The sequence below is a fragment of the Anastrepha ludens genome, chromosome X (genome assembly GCF_028408465.1).
Source record: "Anastrepha ludens isolate Willacy chromosome X, idAnaLude1.1, whole genome shotgun sequence".
NCBI lineage: Eukaryota > Metazoa > Arthropoda > Insecta > Diptera > Tephritidae > Anastrepha > Anastrepha ludens.
The window spans coordinates 57885919-57908166 of record NC_071503.1 but is presented as its reverse complement, the minus strand read 5'-3'; the positions used below and the strand labels follow the sequence as shown (position 1 = coordinate 57908166).

Genomic DNA, 22248 nt, shown 5'->3' with positions numbered 1-22248 from the left:
TATTTTTATTTTGTGGAGTAAGCCTTTGGCACCACTTTGTCAAACGCTTTAGCTACGACCAAAAATACTACCGCACAGTAACGATTGTTTTCAAGGTCTGATTGGACTTTATTTGTAATTCTATGGATCTGTTGGATAGTCGATCGTTTTTTGTTTTTAAATCTAAATTGATGGTACGGAACTATATGTTTTTGTTCAGAATTTGGCTTAGTCGATCATGTAGTAATTTTTCAGCAATTTTAGATATTGTCGGTAGTAAGCTTATTGGTGGATGGTTGGAGCTTTACCCGGTTTTGGCAGTGTAATAATATTTTCTACTTTCCAGAGTTTCGGAAAATATTGTAAGCGAAACATTGCATTAAAAACATTTCGTAAAAATTTATATGCCGTGGTTGATAGCTCCGCTAATGCTTTTCTTGTTATCAAGTCATATCTGGGTGCTTCTTTATGTTTAATTCCTTTTTGATGCAAGTTATTATTTCCTGTGTATTCGTCCATTTAATTTTGTAAAATCATGATGGCAGTTGTTTTGGTTGCCGATTTCCTTTTTTTATAAAATTTTTGACAGAATTTAGATACATATCTTAAATACCCGCTGTACAAGGCCAATTGTGGGTGCTTACTTTAGAATCGACAGCAGGCAAACGAGAATTGACCAACAGGGCAATACTTTAAAAGGAGAAACGATAGTTTCCCTATTAAGCGGCTGCCTGGTATGCATCGGTTTCCGATGGAGTAAAAACACTTCTCACCTCACAACAGGTAGAAAGTGTGTCGACAATCACGACCTCAGTAATCGGCCGGTTTTTTGTTAATTTTTAAATTTTCGAGAATACTAGTGGTTTGTTTGGCTATTTATATTTCTGACTCAGATATTGAGACGACTGCCTACTGTTGAGTCAGCTTATTTTGGCATTGGACGATCCTGGAAGACTGATCGCTGCTAAGGACGCAGAAGCATCCAAAATACTCACGGATCTCACAGCCTTTATGTTTATCAAGTAGTCTCTTCGAGATAATCCCGTATAATCCAATTTAACTTCGTTTCTAAAAATTTGTTTTGATGCTATACATATATTCAAAATTAATTCAAGCAAAGTAGCAACAAGTCTTAATTCTACCTTTTTTTGTATGCATGTATGTCTGTGCATTCGATAGCACGCTTTTGATAAACAGAATAACGGTAATTATAAACCTGATAAAAATCCCCGCTTTCCTAAATCACACTATTTTTGTAACCCCTGTGGTATTCACATTTGTACCCACTTTCTCACCACTTATATTTGAACTTCACCATAAGCTCAGTTGCTTACATCATAATTTATTAGCATTTAACAGCAATAGAGAATTGCGGCGTGCGAGTAGTTGTAACAGCATAATATAGCAGAATTACATTTAACATCATTAGGATCTCCTGCAAATAAGAATTACAGAAAAATGTTCTATTAAGAAGGGGAATAAATGACTTCCACATTATTGGAGTAATAAATTCCACAAAGGGATAGAAAATTCAATCCACTTTAGTGTATTTATATATATAGATGTAAATATCTGAATACATAAATTCTTTTGTCATAATATATTTACATATACGTATTTACATATATTACAAAATCGCCGAACACGCAAAACATTTGTCTTAGTTATGCCTCTGACAAACAAACTAAACATGCTACATATATTGCTAAAACCCGGAACATATCTTCCAGACGAGTGTATCACCATAAAAAAATAGTAATCGAAAGTCGACTTTTGAACAAATCTCGTATTTCTATTTCACTTTATTTGCTTAGATGAAAAGCTGTTAGTGTTTCAGATCGCCGGGTTTTGCGGAAATCGCTACCTGATTGGAAAACACTGGGGAAACTGATATTTACATCAAAGATTTAACATTCTCTTTTTAGCAGGTTAAGGCATTGAGCACACACAATTGACTTTTGCTTTGAAAGTAGTCTAGTCCAATAAAACCCTATATAAAATATATTGTAGTTTCATTAAGAGAAGTTAATCAACATCATAATACATTTCAGACTGATTAATAAATTATTTGATTGATTGACTAATCAATTTTTATTTGGCAGCAAATTTTTTCGCAAGTAGTTTGTTTTTGTCGATAAAATGGAAAAAGATCATTAACTAAAGGTTATTCACTTTTTATCTTTGGATGGAAATCCATGCGAACCAATAAAGGGAAAATTGAAAACTATCTATGGAAATCCTCTTCCATCGTTATATATTACAGACGAAGGGTTTCAACTCCGTCGTGAGACCCGCGTTCTCACACAGGAAGAACGATCACAGGCTAGTAATACGTATTTAGTACTACGTATTATTTAGAGTTCCGTTTGGCTAAGAAAACATTGCTATCTTACCCGATAGCGCTGCAGCAGATTCATCCGAAATTATGGATACCAAATTGTATGAATTGGGCCCACCTAACATGGCAGCGACTTTTTTCTCTTTTTCAACATGAAAACCTGGTTCGCCGGGACAGAAACCTATTTCAAAGACTGTGTATTGAATTTTTTGAAGAAGTTATGGCAGAAACTCGTTGTAAGAGGTAACATATTGCTGATCCTCTTATCTGCAAACTTCCAGAAAGAGACGAAGAACACAGATCAAAGGCAGATAAATTTAGATTTGCAGTATGTATGTCTGGGGCATGGTGGCTGATAGTAGGTTAAAATCCACTACCAATTCAATAGCTTGTTTTGCTGTCCACATTAGATTTTAAGAATGATTAGTCCGGGTACCGACTCATTTGCTTCAAATACAGAGTAGGGGTTTAAATATTACTGCAGTAGTCATGGAACATGTATGGTAGTTGAGGCTCAAGTAGAAGCATGAACCAGCTCTATCTCAGTCATCCATTTTAAATCTGAATTGTCATTCAACTCTCATATTAAACGTCAGTTTTTAACAAATGGCAGCCGTACAACCGCAACCCTATGCAGCTTCTGTAGTACCGTTGGGGATATACACCTTGCCTTAGACCTTCGACGAAATTGGATATAAGATGGTCATATATGAATACATTCGTAAATACATATGTACTATACGTATCCATGTGTTAGCAAATGCATTTCTCTTCGTTGGCAAAAGATGTGTGCTGGTTATTTGCCGTTAGCTACAAATGTCCCTACTGATCTTTTTCGACATTTTTGAGATTATCTTGTTGTTGCTGGTTTTGGTTTTTTTGACTTCGCTATTCAATGTTTGCTCGTATATGCATTTCGCATGCATGAGAGAAATATTTATAAATACAAACACGCTCGATTCATTGTTTTTCCGTATAAGTTTTTTTCCTTGGATAGCCCATTGAACACATGTATAAGCTTTTAAGCTTAATAGTATATTCACGTTACTCCCTGAACTCGAGCTTAAGATTTTGTGTTTCAGAACAACTATCTCATTGGGATGTTTAAGAAACTCAGAGTCTGATTATTTCTGTTTATACACATTATTTTTATTATTTAAGAAAATGCCTTCCAATACAAAAATGGTTTTTTTTTTAAATTGGATATTGTTTGTATTTTTATTAATCGCGCAATGAGGATGTGATCTCTGAATAAACAATGGTTTCTATTATCAAATATTTTAACAAATTATGCGATATTCTTCCGAATATGGAGAATAAGAGCATACATTTTCGAAAAACCATTAGTATAGAGAAGCGTGTCTCCTTTGCTTATATTTTTTATACTTTATATATTAGAATTTATATTATAAATTAGAAATGTATAAATTGAATTGTCAAAATTTATAGTTGCATGTACATAAGCACAAACGAAAATATTCGTATGTTAAACTTTAAAATAACCTATAGTATAAGAACGACTATACGGTGCAATATGAACATATGTATTATAATAGTACAACTTTTCAGTTAAATTCAAACTCTACTTGACATGACTTTAAACCAGAAGTACAGCCAATTATAAGTGTGCCTGGGTTAAGTTTTTATTAAGTTTAATTTTGTAATGTTTCGAACATTTCCAAACACATTCAATCAAATAAAAACAAAAAAAAACATTGCCCAATTGAGATAGAAAAAATAATTCGATGTACATTCGCGTCCGTCAATTTCTCCACAAGTTTACTTAAATCTTCTCTGGAAAATCACTCATGCGTACGCTTAAGTAGATATCATATTATGCAAGCCATTATTCACACTTCGTTTCACAATAAGAAAATTGAGGAATTAATTTCGACTCATCTCTTATTGAAGGTCGTTTCGCACAAGAAAATCTCCGAGTGTCAGAATAGTAATGCATCCGATTAATACAATAATTTCTGTGGTCATACAAGATTTCTAGATTAGCTTATAAAGAAAAATTAAAACTTGGACTACCATTCACCGATAAGTCCGTCTGATATGCTCCCGAAAATCTGACAGTATACATAGACCACTCCGTAAAAAAGATGCCCTTAATGTTAATACGGATACCTAAATGCCTAAATCAAAAGTCCTTTTGGTCTATCCTGACATTGATCTGTTGGTACATAAAGCATTGAAAAGTGTTTTCTAACATTGGTTGCCCTTCGGCAAGATATGCTTAACTTTGAAGTACATTTATGAAAAAACTTATAAAGACTATCTGCCGCTCAGTGGCGGCATTAAACATTTACTTGCAGGACAACTTTAAGACGCACAACAGAAATTGACAAGCGTCAAACCAGTTGTTCAACGGTAATACTGCAGAAGTGTAATCACAGTGAGGAAATATTGAAAAGTAATTCGGAGTTATGCTATGGACATCTACTATTCTTAGTGTATGTTACTTAGCAAAAAGCAACAAACAGAAACCATCACGAATGATCCAAAGTTTTCAAATGGTGATAAAAAGCAGAAGGAGTAACGAAATGACAAAATGAGAAGGGCGAAAGGGTGAAATGTAAAAAAAAAAACGAAACAAGGAGGGGAATTTAAAAAAAAGGGGCACAGAAAAAAAGGAAGTAGCAAAAACATAGAACGAACAAAACGGAAATCATTCATAGAAATACAAATATATTGGCAGTTTTGGTTGTAGTGGTGGTCGTAGTAGCAATGGCGTCGGGGGTGGCTGGAGTGCTGATGAGAAGTCAGGCAAAGCAGCCAAAGAAAAGCAATATCGCAGCGACACACACACACGAGTACCAATGCAAGCAAGGGTATACAAGTAAATAATGTAAAAACGCAAGTTCCAGTTAAAAAAAAGAAAGCGCTCATTATTGCATAAGTATGCGTACACACCAATCGACTCACACAACTGCAAGCAACTAGTTTGTGGATAAGAGCTAAGACTCACACACTCCAGCACATGGTCCGTCTTAGATACAAAATTAATAACTGGAATAGTAGTGACCGGAGAAAACTGCTCAGTAGAAATACACGCGCAATACGTGTGGTGTTGCGTGGTGCGATGAGGCAAGACATGGGGTGAAGATTAGATTTCCCCTTTTGTAGTGTCGTTTGTACTTAACTCCTTAAACGTTAGTACCGCGCTGCAAACTCGGCTTTGCTCGTATCCTTTCGCTGTCTTTTTGGGAAGTTTATGTTTTTTATATTTTGTTGTCTGCGCAATTATTTTATTAGAAGAAGGTAAAGAAAAAGGAAAACGGAGAATGTCTTAATGCGAGCACAACGAGAACGCTAAGAGCGTTGCCTATTATTAGCAGAGCGGCAACCGTGTATATGAGGACAAGAATAATAAAACACCGGTACTTATATTTATACTGAACCAGAAGGGGTAATATGGACAATACGCTAGCAGTATTAGTAATGGTATAGTGGTGCGTAACTTACCATTTGGGCGGTCGGTCGACGGCGTTTGATATAAAAAGCAGCTCGGAAAACGCCGTAGCAAAGAAAATGAACTGGCAAAAAGTGCGCGGCAACAACGAAGGAAGCAAATGTATTCAATGAGAAAGGAGGGACGCACTGCTGGCGTTTGCGTTGAGGGTAGACCAATGGAGAGCGAATAGCAGTACGTTTCCCATATTTAAACGTCTTAGAACAGTGCCCTGCGTAAGCAGAAAGGAGGGGCGGCAAACAAGGCACACAACGGCCACAGTTATTGTAGTAACTGTTCAAGAAGGTTTCGTTGTCGGCGACGATGGCGGTAATGATTTTGGCGTTGGCGTTATTGCTTCATTTTCAATTGGGGGCAGCGCGTTAGTTCGTTTATAGTGTTTCACTACGAACAAATTTCGCAGTCGCTAGCTAACCTTGTCCCGTTTAAGTTCGTTTGAGTTGAGTTCAGTTTAGTGCCCCGGCCACCAATACCCCATCCAACGTTGCCACCGTCCCTCATCAGCAACATGCTGTAACTGCCTTCTTCGGTGTCGTTGCCGTTGCGGTCGCGGTCGCGGTCGCCGCTACCACAAAGTTAGTAGACTAAGTTAAGCGTCGTCCAGTCGCACCGTTCCTATGAAATAAGGGTCAGATCCAAGCAAAGCGAAGTAAAGCAAATGATATTATCAAAACGAAATCGTCATAGCAAAGCGTCGTGCTGCGCCTTCTTGGGTGATTTCTTTTTAGTCGCGCTGCGATTTCTTCACCAATGACAGCGTCAAAGTCTTACTAGTGTTTAAAAGTGTCCGTTCCTCTTCAGCCGCAACTAAAACACAATTTCTTTTCTTAGTTGATTTCAAATTATTGCCAACCATTCAACTTGAAGGACGCGCTCGCGTAAACATACATATAACAGTATAAGATAGAAACTTACAAAACGTGCTGGATATTAAAAATATTTCAATTTGTAGGACGCACTTTAAATATTTAGTGTACAAAAAATGGATATAAAAATTTGATGAATTCAACATAATAAAAAAAGACCAATAAACACAAACAAAAAGAAATTAATGAAAAATCATTTCAGTAAAATATCAAATCAAACTATTCAACAATATATTATGAAATTTATACAAAAAAGTAATGTCGCATCAATCTATTTAATTATTTATGTTTTGTAAAAAACGGACCTTCGGGATAATGAAATGGTTTCCAAAACTCAAATATTATTGGATGTTAATTTTTCAGTGAAGTTTCGTCAAGGTTTAATAAATGAAATAATTGTTCCGGCAGCCATGTTAACGGAGTCAACATTTTGTTAAGCGTTTGAAGCCGTTGCGGAGAAGTGTCCAGAAAAAAATATTTGTTCACATATATACTTGCCAACGTAGCTAATATGGAATAATTTTTTAGTTACAAGTGCAGTATTCGAGTAAACTTATACGAACACGAATTTTCAAAATAAGATTACTTTATTTAATAGACAAAAAATGTTCAAAAAGGTGTATGAAATTTCATGGATAGTTCCGGTGTGAAATTCAGTTGATGGTTGATGATGAAATAAGAGTTTGATTATAAAGTTTTAAAGCGCCTGAACCATTGATTGCGGAGTTATGTTTAATGTTAAATGTTTTTTGCGCAAGTCTAGCCAAGAAAATGCGCATTGAAGACGTAATGTTTTTTATATAATCTGTACCTTCGCAATCAAAAGACTTTTGAATTGGCAAACTAAAGAAGTGATTATGTAGGAAAGGTTAAAAAATTTTAAATAATTCATATACCGTTTTGAAGATTCTGATCTTCTAGTGTTGGTATATTGTTTTCTTTTTACCAAAGCCTGATTTTTCGCCTGGTATTGAATTCAATTTTCATATTCAAAAAGATTAAAAATTTCTATATATTTTTATATGTGACTAAGCTTATCTGGTACATACATTAACGACAAGTGTTCGAGCCGAGCTCCTGTTTATATCTGTTGTGTGCCTGTTGAGTTGTCATGCAGTTTAAAGTTTCCCCTGTATTACTACTAGTAAAAAGTTTTCTCATTCGTAAATGCTTAAGGAAAATTACCTTTACCGGCTGATGGGCGCCTCTTGTGAGATAAATATTTTAGTGTTTAAAGTAATTGAAAGGTTTATAGTATTAGAACTGAAGACACTTCCTGTTGGTAGCTTTTGTAATCAAAATGGGGTTTCACAAGTTGAAAAATTGCAGTGGTCGAAGGTCGCGAACTCCATAAACTATCAGCAGTAATCCATACTCAGCAGGCAATGTCCTCATTTGCTCGACTAAAGGATCTGGAGTAGGCCATTGACAAAGGACCAACGAGATTACTTCAGCTCGGCACACAGTTGTTCTTAATGTATAAAAATAGGGTTCAACAGTCGTAAATAATGTTGGCAACAGCGCAAACGTATTCGGCCAAGGTAAGGAATTTCTTGGTTTGCAGAAACTTAACCTATCTGCAACGAAGCAAATATTTAAAAGCAGTAGGTATACGAATGTGTACATACTGCTACTGAAAAATTCTTGAAATAGTCAAATACTGTTTTTAAGAAAATTTCCAAAATTTCATAAATATTAAATTACCGTTATATGTGTATTGTACATCCCTTTGGGCGAGAAAAATAAATGTGGCTGAGTTCCGAAAAGCATCAAATGGGCAATCAAGGCTTTGTCAATAGTTCCTAACGTCAACTAAAAAATATATTAGAATATAGAGGGTTTCAGGGCCGACATACGATAAATACAAAAACGGGCATCGTTAATTATTTTGTCACAGTTTAAATATTGAGTTATATATTTTGTTTTGATTCTGAAATATGAAATATGTAAAACAAAAAAAAAAAACATTTCTTAAGTATCTGGATTATTTTGAGTGAAGGTGGGGTGATTAATTCATCTTTTTCTTATAATTTCTTGTTTTGTCTGAATATTTCTATCTCAAACTTGGTATTTTTTTTTTTTTGCAAACTCTAAGGTAGTTTTTTTTATTTCTTCACCTAATTCTTACAAATAAATGAAATAGCAGTATGAGTGGCACCGTGTCAGAGAGGGAGGATTCGTCGTTTGTTTTGAATGTGATATGTACAGCTAAATCTACATTAAAACCTTTTTTAATAGTACTTCAAATACAAAAACCGAACACAATCAAAAAATCAATTATATATATATATAATTAGCGCTTACAAGCTTTTTTGGTGTTTGGTAGAGCTCCTCCAATTTGTGATGTGCGTCTTGATGTTGTTCCTCAAATGGAGGAACCTACTGTTTTAAGACGACTCCGAACGACAGAAAGTTCCTTTGAGGAGGGTAATTAATTATCGTTATTCAAGAACGATTTTAATACATATCTTCAATAAGAAAACAAAACATAATGAAAACGAAATGGCATTAAGATCAAATAGAGAAAAAAGGAAAAAACGAATTTTCAATTTGTTTCATTATAAAACCAAAGCCCAAAAGACAGAGGCTAAGATGGAGTGAGCGGAGTGAACTCGCTGCTCTCGACTTGTGGGTTGAGCGGGTGCAGGAGCACCGTGAGCTGCGGGAAAAAGCAGTTCCAATTGATATCTCAAAAAAAGGGTGTCTTTTCTATAATAAAGGAAACGTTATTGATTGGGACGAAATTTAATTGCATTTCATTTACTAGCTTCGTTCCAGTTGCATTTTGTTCTAGTGCTGCAAAGAGCAAAGAGATGTTTCCGGCTGTAATCAAAACTCGATTGTATTGACTGGGAAAGCTCAATATATCTATTATAAACTAATACAATTCGTTATTTTTTCTTCATTTTCCTCACAAACAATTTTTTAAAAAACAATTATACATAATATATGTACATACATACTTTCAGCTGTCAAATAATAATTATGTTGGCTAAATTTTATGTATGGAAATACCAAACTCAATGCCTTAATTTAAAGATTAATTGCAGAGGAAACTCAGGTTAAATATGTAAAAAATCGGTCAAAACAATAAAAATGCCGGCTGTTTCTACATTTTTTCACTTACGTGTGCTCGAATACCCATCAGTTATATAAAGGGTTTTTCTATTGGGTCGATTTTGACGCCCTGTGGCAGCCATTTTGTTTTGTTGACATCTGTCAAATTTTTTGCTTATTATTCAGTTGTTTATGCCAAATCATCATGGCAAGTTACACGATTGAACAGCACGTTCAAATGATAAAACTTTATTATCAAAATGAGTGTTCATTAACGCAAACGTCGCGCGCATTGCGCCCATTTTTCGGTAGACGTGGTGGCCCTTCCAATTTCTTATGGCCCATATTGAACCATATGGACCTAGACGGCATGTGGTTCCAGCAGGACGGCGCTACGTGCCACACAGCAAACGCCATTTTATTCCATTTCAACATCTACCCGCCCTTATTGAAAAGCCCTTTAGTATAGTTGCTAGTTAAGTTACATAAATAGGCACGTGTGAAAAAAAGCTAGTATAACACAACATGCACGCAATCTCTTTTACACACACATACATGACTAAATGATTTCGCTCGTTGAGTTGCCGGATGTCGAGCATTTATCGCCAGCCTTGCTTTGCAATAATTGAACATTCATCTTCACGTGGGCCCTTCTAGAAGAACAAATACATGTAGAGGGTGAAGTGTTACCTATTCAAAACACCATAACTTTTTTGTGTGAAATTAGTTTTTATTGATTTCAAAGACAAAATTGTTCAAACATGATTACAATTTTAACATATATTCACTTTAGTTCGATATGACCACCTTTTGCCTTGACTATAGCCTTCAAACGGTCAAAAAATGAGTTGCATGCTGCTCGAATATGATCTTGAGGTATTGTGACCCATTCTCGTATAATCGCTTTTTTCAGCGCATCCATACTGGCATATTTTTTAGTCCTCACCTTGTACTCCAAAATGGACCAGATGGAATAGTCCATCGGATTTGCGTCTGGCGAATTCGAAAGCCATTGTGTGGACGAAATGAAGGGTGGAACACGATTTTTTAACCACTCTTGGTTCACACGAGCTTTATCAGACGGTGCCGGGTACTGTTGGAACATCCATGGTCTACGACCGAAATGTTTGCGTGTCCACGGCTCTAAAGCAGCTTCTAAAATATTTTCCTGACAATAAGTCGCATTCAGTTTGACACCAGGCTCGGTAAAAACGATTGAAGAGCATCCATCAGCGGTCACTGCGGCCCAAACCATTACTTGCGATGGGAAATTGCTTCGAGTGGCCATACGTAGGCTCAAATTCTCGTATGAGGGTTCGGTCAAGTAAACACGATCGTTTTGAGTGTTTATGAACTGCTCAATTGGGAAATTTTTTTCATCAGAAAACACAATGTTAGGAAATTCGCCACGTTCGTGAAGGGCAACAAGGCCTTTGCTCTTTCGCACCGAACTTTTTTTTGCTGGGGTGAAAGATCGTGTGCTTTTTGGAACTTGTAAGCCTTGACCTTGAGCTCATTTTTCAATATGCGTCGAACACTGTCTTGCGATGTTTTCAGTTCTTTGGCCATTTTTCTTCCACTTCGACGTGGATTTCGTTCAAGTCGAGCCTTCACTTTCCGAACCATTTCTGGCGTTGTTGCGGGTTTTTTTGGTCCACCTCCATAGCGTTTTGCAATGTTACCTGTATCATTGTACCGTTTTATAGTGCGATACACAAGCATTTTATTCACTTTGAGGTGACTGAGCTCACGAACAATGGCTGGTTGTGATTTTCCAGCCAAATATAACGCAATCACACTATTACGTTTGAATTCCATCACCGAAAAAAAAAAATTCAACAAAACTGAGACGTAAATGCTTTTGATGGCTTATAAACAATATATTAAACTATCATTAGAACAATTTTGGGGTTGATGTCATGAGCTATTTTACAGATACAAGCAGTGTGAAGTTGGTAACACTTCATATCGTTCATCCTGTATATACCACAGAAAATACAAACCTATTTGTATACGAGTATGCCTGAATGTTTTTACTTACGTAGAAAACAATATAGACCATTCCGAGACTATTCAGAAAGGTGTTCTACAATGTAAGACCAGATTTTAATTTAAAGTATGGTTTTAATTAAAAGGTGCCTTTACTTACGACTATGTTATAACTTGAATTCAGTTCGTAAATTAAGATGGCCGTGAAAATATTGATGAACATTTTCTTTACATTTACTATATCAGCGTCTGAATTTATTAGATTAATAAGCATTTCCGGTGGTGAAAAAAAAAAAGAATAAATGGTAAATAAATTCTGAAATGGTCCTAAAATTTCAGAAAGGCACAATAGCAAAATTGGGATATTACCTTCCCTCCATATACCCAAAGAATAATGTTTTTTAGCGACCAGATTTCTGTAGCCGAGTGGGTACGACTGGTACGGTGGGTCCGATCAAAGAATTAGGTTTTAAAGGCCAATGATTAGGTTCAAGACCAATGATTTGTGTGCAATTCCTCGTAGTCGATTTTGCTCACGTTACAATATTCGACAAGTTTGCACGGCAACCCGCATCAATCGTACGCAAGAGAGCGGCTGCCCTTGGGCTTCCCAAAAACTATTGTGTATTGAGGAAGAATCTTAGACTTCAACCTTTCAAAATTCAAACCGTGTAAGCGCTTAAACCCAACGATTACAATTTGCGTTAAATAATTGCGAGACAATGTTGGAGCGATTTCGTACAGTAAGCACAATCTTTTGTATTCTTTGTAATAGTTATTGAAATAAACATTGATCATTAGTAATTCTTTCTTAAATTAGCTTTTAATTCCTAATTATGCCACTGGACACCCCGTACGTTGCAGACATAATGCATCTAATTATAGAAAAACAATTTCTGATAGCGGGTTACTCATTGACTGGCACGGCGTTTTGTAATAATTCGCTCAGAACTTGGATATGGCTGTTCTGCAATGTTAATGCAATGTCGTCGGCATATATGTATAGGGTTTTTCAGTAAGAGCGCTTCAACTTTTGAACTTTTTTGAATAAAACACAAACGGTTTGACTTTTTTAACTAATTTTTTTTTTATTATCGAGTTTGAACATATACATTTAAGTATGAAATTCGATTTCTTTTGCATGACCACCGCTTGCACGTTTTACGAAGTCCAATCGTTGAACCCAATTTTCGACCACTCTTTTGCATAAATCGTCCGAAATTCCAGCAATTTCGCGTTCAATATTGGCTCTGAGCTCACAAATCGTCGCCGTCTTGTTACTGTAGACCAATGACTTCACATAACCCCAAACGGGACGGCTTGTTAAATGGACCGTAAAATGGCCGTAATGCTCTTAAAGTAGCGGCAACAGAACGATTATTTTCATAAAAAATTTGCACGATTTGCAATTGTTGCTCAAGTGGGTAGCGTTCCATTATGAAATGTATACTAATGAAGTTTACAAATGACAAGCGAAAAATAAAAAATATTGCGTCGTAGGGAGGGCCTATCGGAAAAAAGTTGAACCGCACCTATTGAATAACCCTATATTATGTCATTACATCCAATATTTTGCAGTTTTAAGAGTAACAAGATGAGATGCAATTCGAGTTAATTTGTTGTCGGATATGGACGTCCAACGCTTACCGCCTTATAAATTTTAGACGATGAGTCAAGTCCACGGAGAAAAATAAACTCTGCCTTAAAGGAGTCCGCTCATCAGTTCTTAAAAATAGCGTACCTAAAGATATTTTTTATGAGGAGCTTTTTCAGGGCAGAAATACGCTCGGAGGTTGCCATTGCCTGCCGAGGGGCGGCCGCTGTTAGAAAAACTTATTCTTCATTTTGGTGTTTCATCGAGATTCGAAACTACGTTTTCTCCGAATTCCGAATGGTAGTCACGCACCAACCCATTCGGCTACGGCGGTCGCCTGTCTTGAATCGCTTTACAGAATTTTCACCCTATTGGAACGGTATGTATATCACCGATATCCACGTCGTTTTTCGGTTTCCAAATTTCTCGGGGTTTGGATTGTAAGACAGACCTGGATGCACATTTCTCCACTGCTCTACTGTCCTACAGACATAACCAGATGTCGCGTAGTCTATGACACATATGAATGTACTTTTTTTAGTCAGTACATGTCAGTAGAGGTCATGCCTCTATTTTTAGTCACCATACTTTAAGTTCTTTTGTAATAGACTACACTGTGTGACAAAAAAAAAAATTAAATATACTTTTATGGAGACCTAGCACAACTTGTGGCTATAGAAAAACTAAAAAAAATGGTATAGGAGAAATTTCCAATACACCCCCAAAATCTCATTTTATGGCCATAAAACCGTTTTTCAATAGGTTGATGTGAAGAATAACTCCTAACTTCGCCAATTTCCATCCGATTTCGAATTTGCTTTTTTAGTTCGAAAGAACAAAAACAAGCCTTTTTGACAGTGTGTTGACATTTTTTCTGAAATGACAACTGACGAGACTGTAGACGGAAGTATTTGGAATTTTTTTATTTTTTCTCTATTTTTTCAACTTTGACATAATTTTTACGAGATTATCCGATATTGAGGATTTTGTTAGTACCCTACTGTTATAGTAAATTTAATTTTGCGTCAAATGAGCTATATTTGACTGTAATTGAATTAAAATGAATAGAGTTGTGTGGGTTTTAAGATTTTTTCTCTTTTTTTACTACGAGATTTGGTATGCGTTTCGAAGCATGAAAATTATAACAAGTGTCATTATAAACACATACTATTTATTGGAGTATTGTGCAGTGCAGCACTGTACGGTATGGTACGGTGCGGTACGGTGCAGTACACAACGGAACTGGTTCCAAACTTAAAAATGCATTGGAAACGGCCCTTTGGAGTTTAGTATGGTACGGTACATTTGTCATTCTCTTCATCAGTTTTGAATACTTCTCTGTAAGAAATTCGATCATCATCATTCATCCGAAGTCGTCATCAACTAAATTCCATTGTTTAAATCGAGAAGCGAGCGTTTCGGATTGTCTTCCCGATAGAAGTAAATCACGAGAAAGATCCTGAAAATCAGAATTTGATACAATGTGTCGTTCTGAAGACTTAGAACCAGACGGAAAGTACTCTTCATCATCAGGTTTATTGTTATCAGTTTGATCATCATCAGCAATGAGTTGAACTTCCTTCAGTTCATGACCTGCAGTTGAGTCAATCATATCGTCCAAGACTACGGGGTTCTTAACTGTTGCAACATCAGCATACTTTATGTGCTTTCGAGTTTTATAATGATGACCGTTTACGTCCGTTTTACAACAATAACAATCATCTGGTTTATGATAAGGCTGATGATGCCACATCATCGGAGAATATTGAGAAATTCGACTTTTCTGGCAACGTTTAGATTTATATCTCTTGAATTTCAATGAAACAAACAATAAAACTTTGACGCTTTAATAAGGTTAAATTATAATAACAAACTTCTTTTGTTAATCAATGTACAGTGTGAACTTTGGTACACTTGGGAGCTTTTTCATATTTCTATTGAAAAAAAAAAGTGCTATAATATGTCAGATATTTTCGTAAGTTCTAACCAGTTCTGGTGTATGCAGTACAGTGTACTCTTATGTATACATATACACTCCAATAAATATTACGTATCTATAATAACGCATCAAAACACGTCCTTATTCCCATTTAGCGTAAGCTATACCTACATACCAAATTAGTAAAAAAAAAAATAAAATCTTATAACTCACACAACTCTTTTAATTTTAATTCAATTACAGTCAAATATAGCTCATTTGACGCAAAATTAAATTTATTATAACAATAGGGTACTAAAAAAAATCCTCAATATCGGATAATATCGTAAAAATTATGTCAAAGTTGAAAAAATAGAGAAAAAATAAAAAAATTCCAAATACTTCCGTCTACAGTCTCGTCAGTTGTCATTTCAGAAAAAATGTCAACACACTGTCAAAAAGGCTTGTTTTTGTTCTTTCGAACTAAAAAAGCAAATTCGAAATCGGATGGAAATTGGCGAAGTTAGGAGTTATTCTTCACATCAACCTATTGAAAAACGGTTTTATGGCCATAAAATGAGATTTTGGGGGTGTATTGGAAATTTCTCCTATACCATTTTTCTTAGTTTTACTATACCTACAATACAAGTTGAACTAGGTCTCCATAAAAGTATAATTTCACTGCCGCACAGTGCTATCGCAACGTAAATTTTTTCCAGCCAGCATAGTCAGTTTTACTTTCAATTTTTCGGAAAAGTTGTTTGTCAATTCAAAGTCTTTTGTGCCGGAACAGTTGTAAGAAAATCTTTTTTAAGTAAGGCCAAACAAGTTTAAATATTGTTTACTGAGTGTAAAATGTTTCAATGTTGAAATGAAGAATAGCATATAAATAAAATCATCAAAAGTAATATAAACAGAAATTAAATAAAATTAAAATCATCACACAATACAACTAATAAAGTATCTACTATATCCATAATAATTCATTAACAAAGAAAGGAATTAAGCATGAAATACTGAAATTAAACTCATTAACTACATTTTGTAAAACTCGGGATCGAGCGAAATTTCTTACGACGCCAGTCAGCGTCGCAGAAAGCGCAAACAATATTAAGTCTAAGAAAAATGACCCTAGAATGTGCAGAGGAACACGATGTAATTGCTTTGTCATGATCAATTCTTGCCTTTTGATTTCCAAACTCGCCTGCCTTGCTTTTGGTTTCGTTACGATATTTTTTTGTATTTATAATTTCCTTTAATGTATTTTGGATATTAATATCGGACTTAAAGGGTTTATTTGATGCTTACTTATAGTTCCAGCGACATTAAAATTGTACCATACCATCTAGTCTTTTAACCAAAACTTGTTTACCACGGTACGTCCAATTACTTGATTTTAGCTCAGAAATACGTAATCTCCATATTTTAATGGAATTCATCTGGATGTAAATCAGTGCGAACTTTTTCAAATTGAGTGCAAACTACTGTCTTCCCTAATTTTCAAGCAATTTTCTAGTTTTCCAGAACAAACCTATAAAATTTAAATAATTCATTAAAAAGGCATTTAATAAAAAGGTAAGTAGTTTAACTGTAACGAGGAGTGTAGAAATAGGGACTTTGAATATGGTAGAACACAAGCTCGTTAGGCTGGGTCGATAATATGGTGTGTAAAATTTCGTGTCCCAGATCATGAATTTGATTGGTAATTCTTGGTTTCATAATACTTCAGTCCATAGGGAATTCAAAAGCTGTAAATCGCATGATCTTGATTACTAATTCGAATCGTCACGATACAAGGAAACATCATTTCCGAAACATCCCATCAAAACTCTTACCAGTTCGGACTTTTACAATGTACATACCTTGTACGCTTAGTTAGTTATGTCTGATTGATGTCGGAATTCAGATAGCACTAGTAGTGGCCATTAACAATCCATACTTATGCAAATGTGGTTTTAGGGACTTTTATATATGTACATTTGTCCTTTTTTATCATTTTATTTTATAAAATTATTTGCTCTTAAATATATCTATTAGAGATTTTCACAATTAGTTTTTAACAAAAGGATTTTAATTCCTTAATAAGTATACAATAGTATATTAAATATTTATCTTTATTTGAAAGGCTCTTATATAAATTTCTGCAATTAATTCTTTTATTTTATAGAACTGTTTTCACTAATTGTATTTTAAAATATTTAATAATACTTTTCACTAGTTTTTGGTTGAAAATATCTAGAACTGGGTCTAGACTGCAGTTACAAGTTTAGTCTATAATAAATAGTAAATAGTGACTAGTGACTGCTGTCTGAATACAAACTGAACCTGAATGTTTACAAATGGCACCTCTCTAATAACAACATTGTACGACAACTGGGCTGTACTTCAGTGTGCCGTCATATGTCTTTTATGACCTGATTACTGAAAATATTTGTAGTGAATTTCGTAAAATATTCGTGGGAGGGATTTTCAATGGCCAGGAGTCATTTTTCAATGGTCAGGAGTAATCTTTCAATCGCTTTTAGTAAATCTTGAACTAATTGCAAACACTATCCACTATCGCTCAGCAACGGTTTTACTATCTGAGACCTGTTACAGATTTTTTTGCTAGGCGGCAATAATAACAAAAGCTCTTCTCACTTAATTTCGTTGAAGCGGATGGTTTATTACAATAGATCATTTAATGTTTTCTTCAAAGCAGTACTTATACAGAAATTTGAATTGATTTTTCAAACATGAAGTTGGGTTTTTACGCAAAATCATCTTTAGTGATGAAGCTCATTTCACACTGGATGGATTTGTCAACAAACGAAATTGCCGCGTCTAGGGAGAACCCTTGAGTAATTTCAGAAATATCATTACATCCACTAAAATGAATTGTTTGGTGTGGTTTTTGAGCTGGTGGAATAATTGGCCCATTGATGAAAATGAAAGAGTTGTTACTGTCAATGGACATCGCTATAGACAACTGATTGAAGATTTTTTATGGCCTGAGCTTAAAGAAATATATGTACATAGGTGACCTTTATTTTCAACAGGATGGAGCCACAATTCACACAACATGGGAAAATATTGCATTATTGTAATCTCAGTTTCACGCTGTCACCATAAACTGGCCACCTAGATCATGCCATCTAACTCCACTAAACTACTTTTTGCGGTTTTTTAAGTAAAATCTATGTGACTAAGCCAACAATTATTCTAGAGCTGCAAAAGAACATTTGGATCGAGAACTCATCTTATAATGTCTGTGCAAGTCCTCCAAATTTTAATTCTTCCATTGTGCTCATTGTGTTCATTGTAAACATTTAAATTATGTAATTTTTCCCATATAATTGTTAATAAAATAAAATAGTGAAACCTGGAAGAATCTAAATTTTTTCATATTTTATTTTTAAATAACTAATTTTATTTTAAAATATAACAACAACTTCTTCTTTTCAAAGCTACAACCTGCTTAAATTTTGCTCCTTTAGCTCCAATACTCTCCGGTTATACATACTAGCTTATACTACATACTACATATGTATATACGCTCTTGAAGATGGGTCTAAAATGCATTTTTCTTTCACACTCATGAAAAAATTTATAGTATGCTTAATATTAATTTACTATAATTGAGTGTTTGCTTCGCATACATACATACAAAAATTCTCATGTGTAATAAAAAAAATTAATTTTTACCCAAAATATGTGTACTTATGTATGCATTGTCCTAAAATGTTGTTTTAATTGTTTAAATTTTAAGTCTCACATATTTTTGTATTACTAACTGAATTAGTCCACAGTTTACATGAAAGAGAAATGCTTTTTTAATTGGACCTGTAATACACGTATGCATTTATTCAGTCTATAGTACGTTCAAACTTCCAGATTCCGATTGTCGTTTGAAATCTGGGCTGTACTGGTCATTCCATGTTCCAATTGTTTTTTCAGCAATGTTCCAATTTAAAACATATTTAGAGATTTCTTTGTTATGTATTCACATCCGTATCAGCTTTTTTCATGGTCCACTAAAAGTAGTTATGGCATGTTAAATATGTTTTTTCGCGCTTTTTTCGTACGAGGAACTTTTGACTTCATGGTTCTCATAGAATGCATCAGTTTAGTTTCCTAAAGTACTTTTATTCCTAAATATTAATTATTAAAATCATTTTTGCAATATTCAGGACGTTTTTGTATATAGATACCCTCTCGACTTTGTTATATACGGCAGTATGTGTATCCAAAAATATGTGAATACATATAAACATTTTGAGTTTTAAAAAAATTTTCCGCCCGAAATCTTAAAAGTTTCAGATTATTTTAAATTAAATATTGTCCAAATAAAATTAGCATTTCATGGTTCAATTTAAAGTCAAACCTCGGATGAATACCATATTGTAAAATAAAAATTGAAAATAGAATTGAAATGGTTTTACTAATTAAAAGAAAGTTATGTAACCAGCTGCCAAATTTTAATTAGATCTGCGTATTGAAGACGGAATTATAGCCCATTTGTTAAAATATGATTTTGGAATCAAAAACTTCAAAACTCATTTATCAACGTAAAGAGGGACAAGAGTAAAAAAAAAAGATGAAAACATTAGGTATTTTCTATGCGAGGAATAAAAATTCGCGTATTAAAAAAAAAAAAAAAACAATGGCACTGCTTTCATTGAGTTACTTTTGAACCTTTTTTTCAATATTTGGCCTACATTACAAAACGAGTACGGTGCGCAAAAGTAAACGTTTCCGGTAGTCTTTTATTTTTGTTTTCCCATTTTCAAATCACTAATTATACCTATGCATGTAGTCTAAATAAGTATTTAACGAAAATGTGACTTATTAAGAAAAAAAAATCTTACTGCAAATAAAACTAATCTAATATTTCTTTTGTGTTTTCATGCTAAATAATCAACATCGCCGAAAATGTCAAATCGAACAACAGCTACAATTATCCCGCTCAAACAGCGCCGCCGCCATCAGTGAACGCACTTTAGAAGAATGTTGGTCGACACTGCAACGTGTGAGTTGGCATCTCTTCCGTTGTGTATAGTACTCTTCCACGTTAAAAACACGCATACACATTAACACAAGCACATATGTATATATTCATACACGTATGCATATAGTATACTTACATCTATGTATGTAGATGTGTTGGAACATGAAAATTAAATTTGAAATAGTAAAAAATTAAAATCAAAATATCTAACAAACGAAACGAAGCATTGAAAGCTTAGCATTTTTAAAACAAATGTTATGCTTGTATACCGAATTGTTTGCTAAAATTTTATATTATGGTGAATAATTCATCGGGAATTGTAGATTTAAGTGAAAGTCAACAAAACGCATCCAATACCTTAAAATTCACTTGTGGTCCGGCATTTAGCATTTTAGTCGTATGAAAACAAGAGCTAGAATCGGAATGATTCTAGCATGCCTTTTTCTTTCGGTAGTCTTATTTCTATTGATTATTACATTCGTCACTCTTTTTTTCAATATATGTACATTATTGACCACTGTCTCTGCAATATATGCAATATAGCCAATAACCTCGCCGGATTTAGCAAGATGATCAAAGGGTTGTGCCACCAAAATTAAATAATTTACATATTACCCTGATCCCTTGAACTCCATTCTTAGTCATGTTCTCTGATGTATTTCATGTATTTAAAGTAAAGTTTATGCACATATAGAAGAATATATAATGTTTAAAAATATTCTAGTGGTTATTAATTGTTTACCAATTTCGCTTTTGAGAATATTACAGGCAACGTGCTTTGTTCTTGCTTGCCTTTGAAGTATCTGTATAAAATTAAACTACATTAAATGCTTATAATATCTTAAGTCCAACTTTGATTTGTCAAACTGGTTTCAGTGGTCATGAAAAATATTATAATCAAGCCAAAGTACAGCCGATCACCTAAATTAAATATATTCTAAATAGAAAATATCAATATATTTTAAATTTATATATTTTTTATCATTGCCATTTTAATTTTTATGACCTTGTTTAAAAAGAAACAAAAAAAAAAATCCAAGGAAGGCATTTGTAACATATTTTAATTTATTGTACATTTTTTATGCTTCAACACATACGAAACAAATGGAATCATTTAAAGGAAGTATTCATATTGGTAAACTAAAGTTTAATTTGCTTACATATGCATGTGTGTAAAATTCTCCAAACTCTTCGCCTCTCGAATATGACACCCTTTTCTGGCCAGTGGTTAGCACAGCAAACTTAGGTTTTCACATTTTTTCCACAATTTTTCTGCTTGCTATCATCGACATATTTTTTACCTGTACACTCATTTGGCGCTATTTTTCTCTTTGAAGCATGAACTAACAGTTTTTATATCTGAATACCCCGACTTTTTTGCGCTATTTATAACTTTGCCACTGGAGTCAGGTTCCATTCAGGCAAAACCGGCAAATTCCTACTAATGTGCAAGGTGGCGCAAAATTTATCATTTTTGCAAACGGCGCCGTACGTCAATCCTATTTAACAATTGGGAACTAGACAGTATCTAGTAAAAAAGTTAAATTTGTGCCACTTTGCATAACTACAAGAGATATCCAATTTTGCTGATATTTATAACTGGTGGTAAACCGCAAGCAATGCAGTAAAAAATTAAGTTTCTTGAGGTTCCTGATTCACGAAGCTAATTTTCCCTTTGAGATAAAGTACTTGTTTCACGGTCTCTAGTATAGACATATTCATAATATATTCATTCTTACATGTAACAAAATCTTCAGAAAGAGCTTAGCTTTCTCTTTATACAGAGTATTTTAATAAAAAATATACTTTTCTTTTCATTTTGTAGTTTTATTTCCTTCAAATAATTTTTTTTTCGGTAAGTTAAAATATTTTTTTTATATACCTTATATTTAAGTAAAAATAGTAAATAATAAAATTGATAGCATTAAAAATATACGAAGTTATATTTTCAAAAGCATTAACGAAATAGGAATTTTCCATACATTAATTAGTGATTTTAGTAGTGGGGCTACTAAACTGGCGTCTAAACTACATTATCTTAAAGC

At 34.2% G+C, this 22248-nt stretch overlaps 1 protein-coding gene across 3 annotated transcripts in view; it reads left to right on the top strand.

Moving 5' to 3' along the window:
• LOC128869275 (GATA zinc finger domain-containing protein 10-like) overlaps positions 1-21982 on the top strand; it is a 146415-nt gene extending 124433 nt beyond the window's left edge. For all 3 annotated transcript variants that reach the window (XM_054111811.1, XM_054111812.1, XM_054111813.1), the window contains one exon: positions 20147-21982. In XM_054111811.1, coding sequence (XP_053967786.1) covers positions 20147-20254 — 108 coding nt within the window. In that variant the 3' untranslated portion in view covers positions 20255-21982. The remainder of the gene's footprint in view (positions 1-20146) is intronic.
• The last annotated feature ends 266 nt before the right edge of the window (positions 21983-22248 follow it).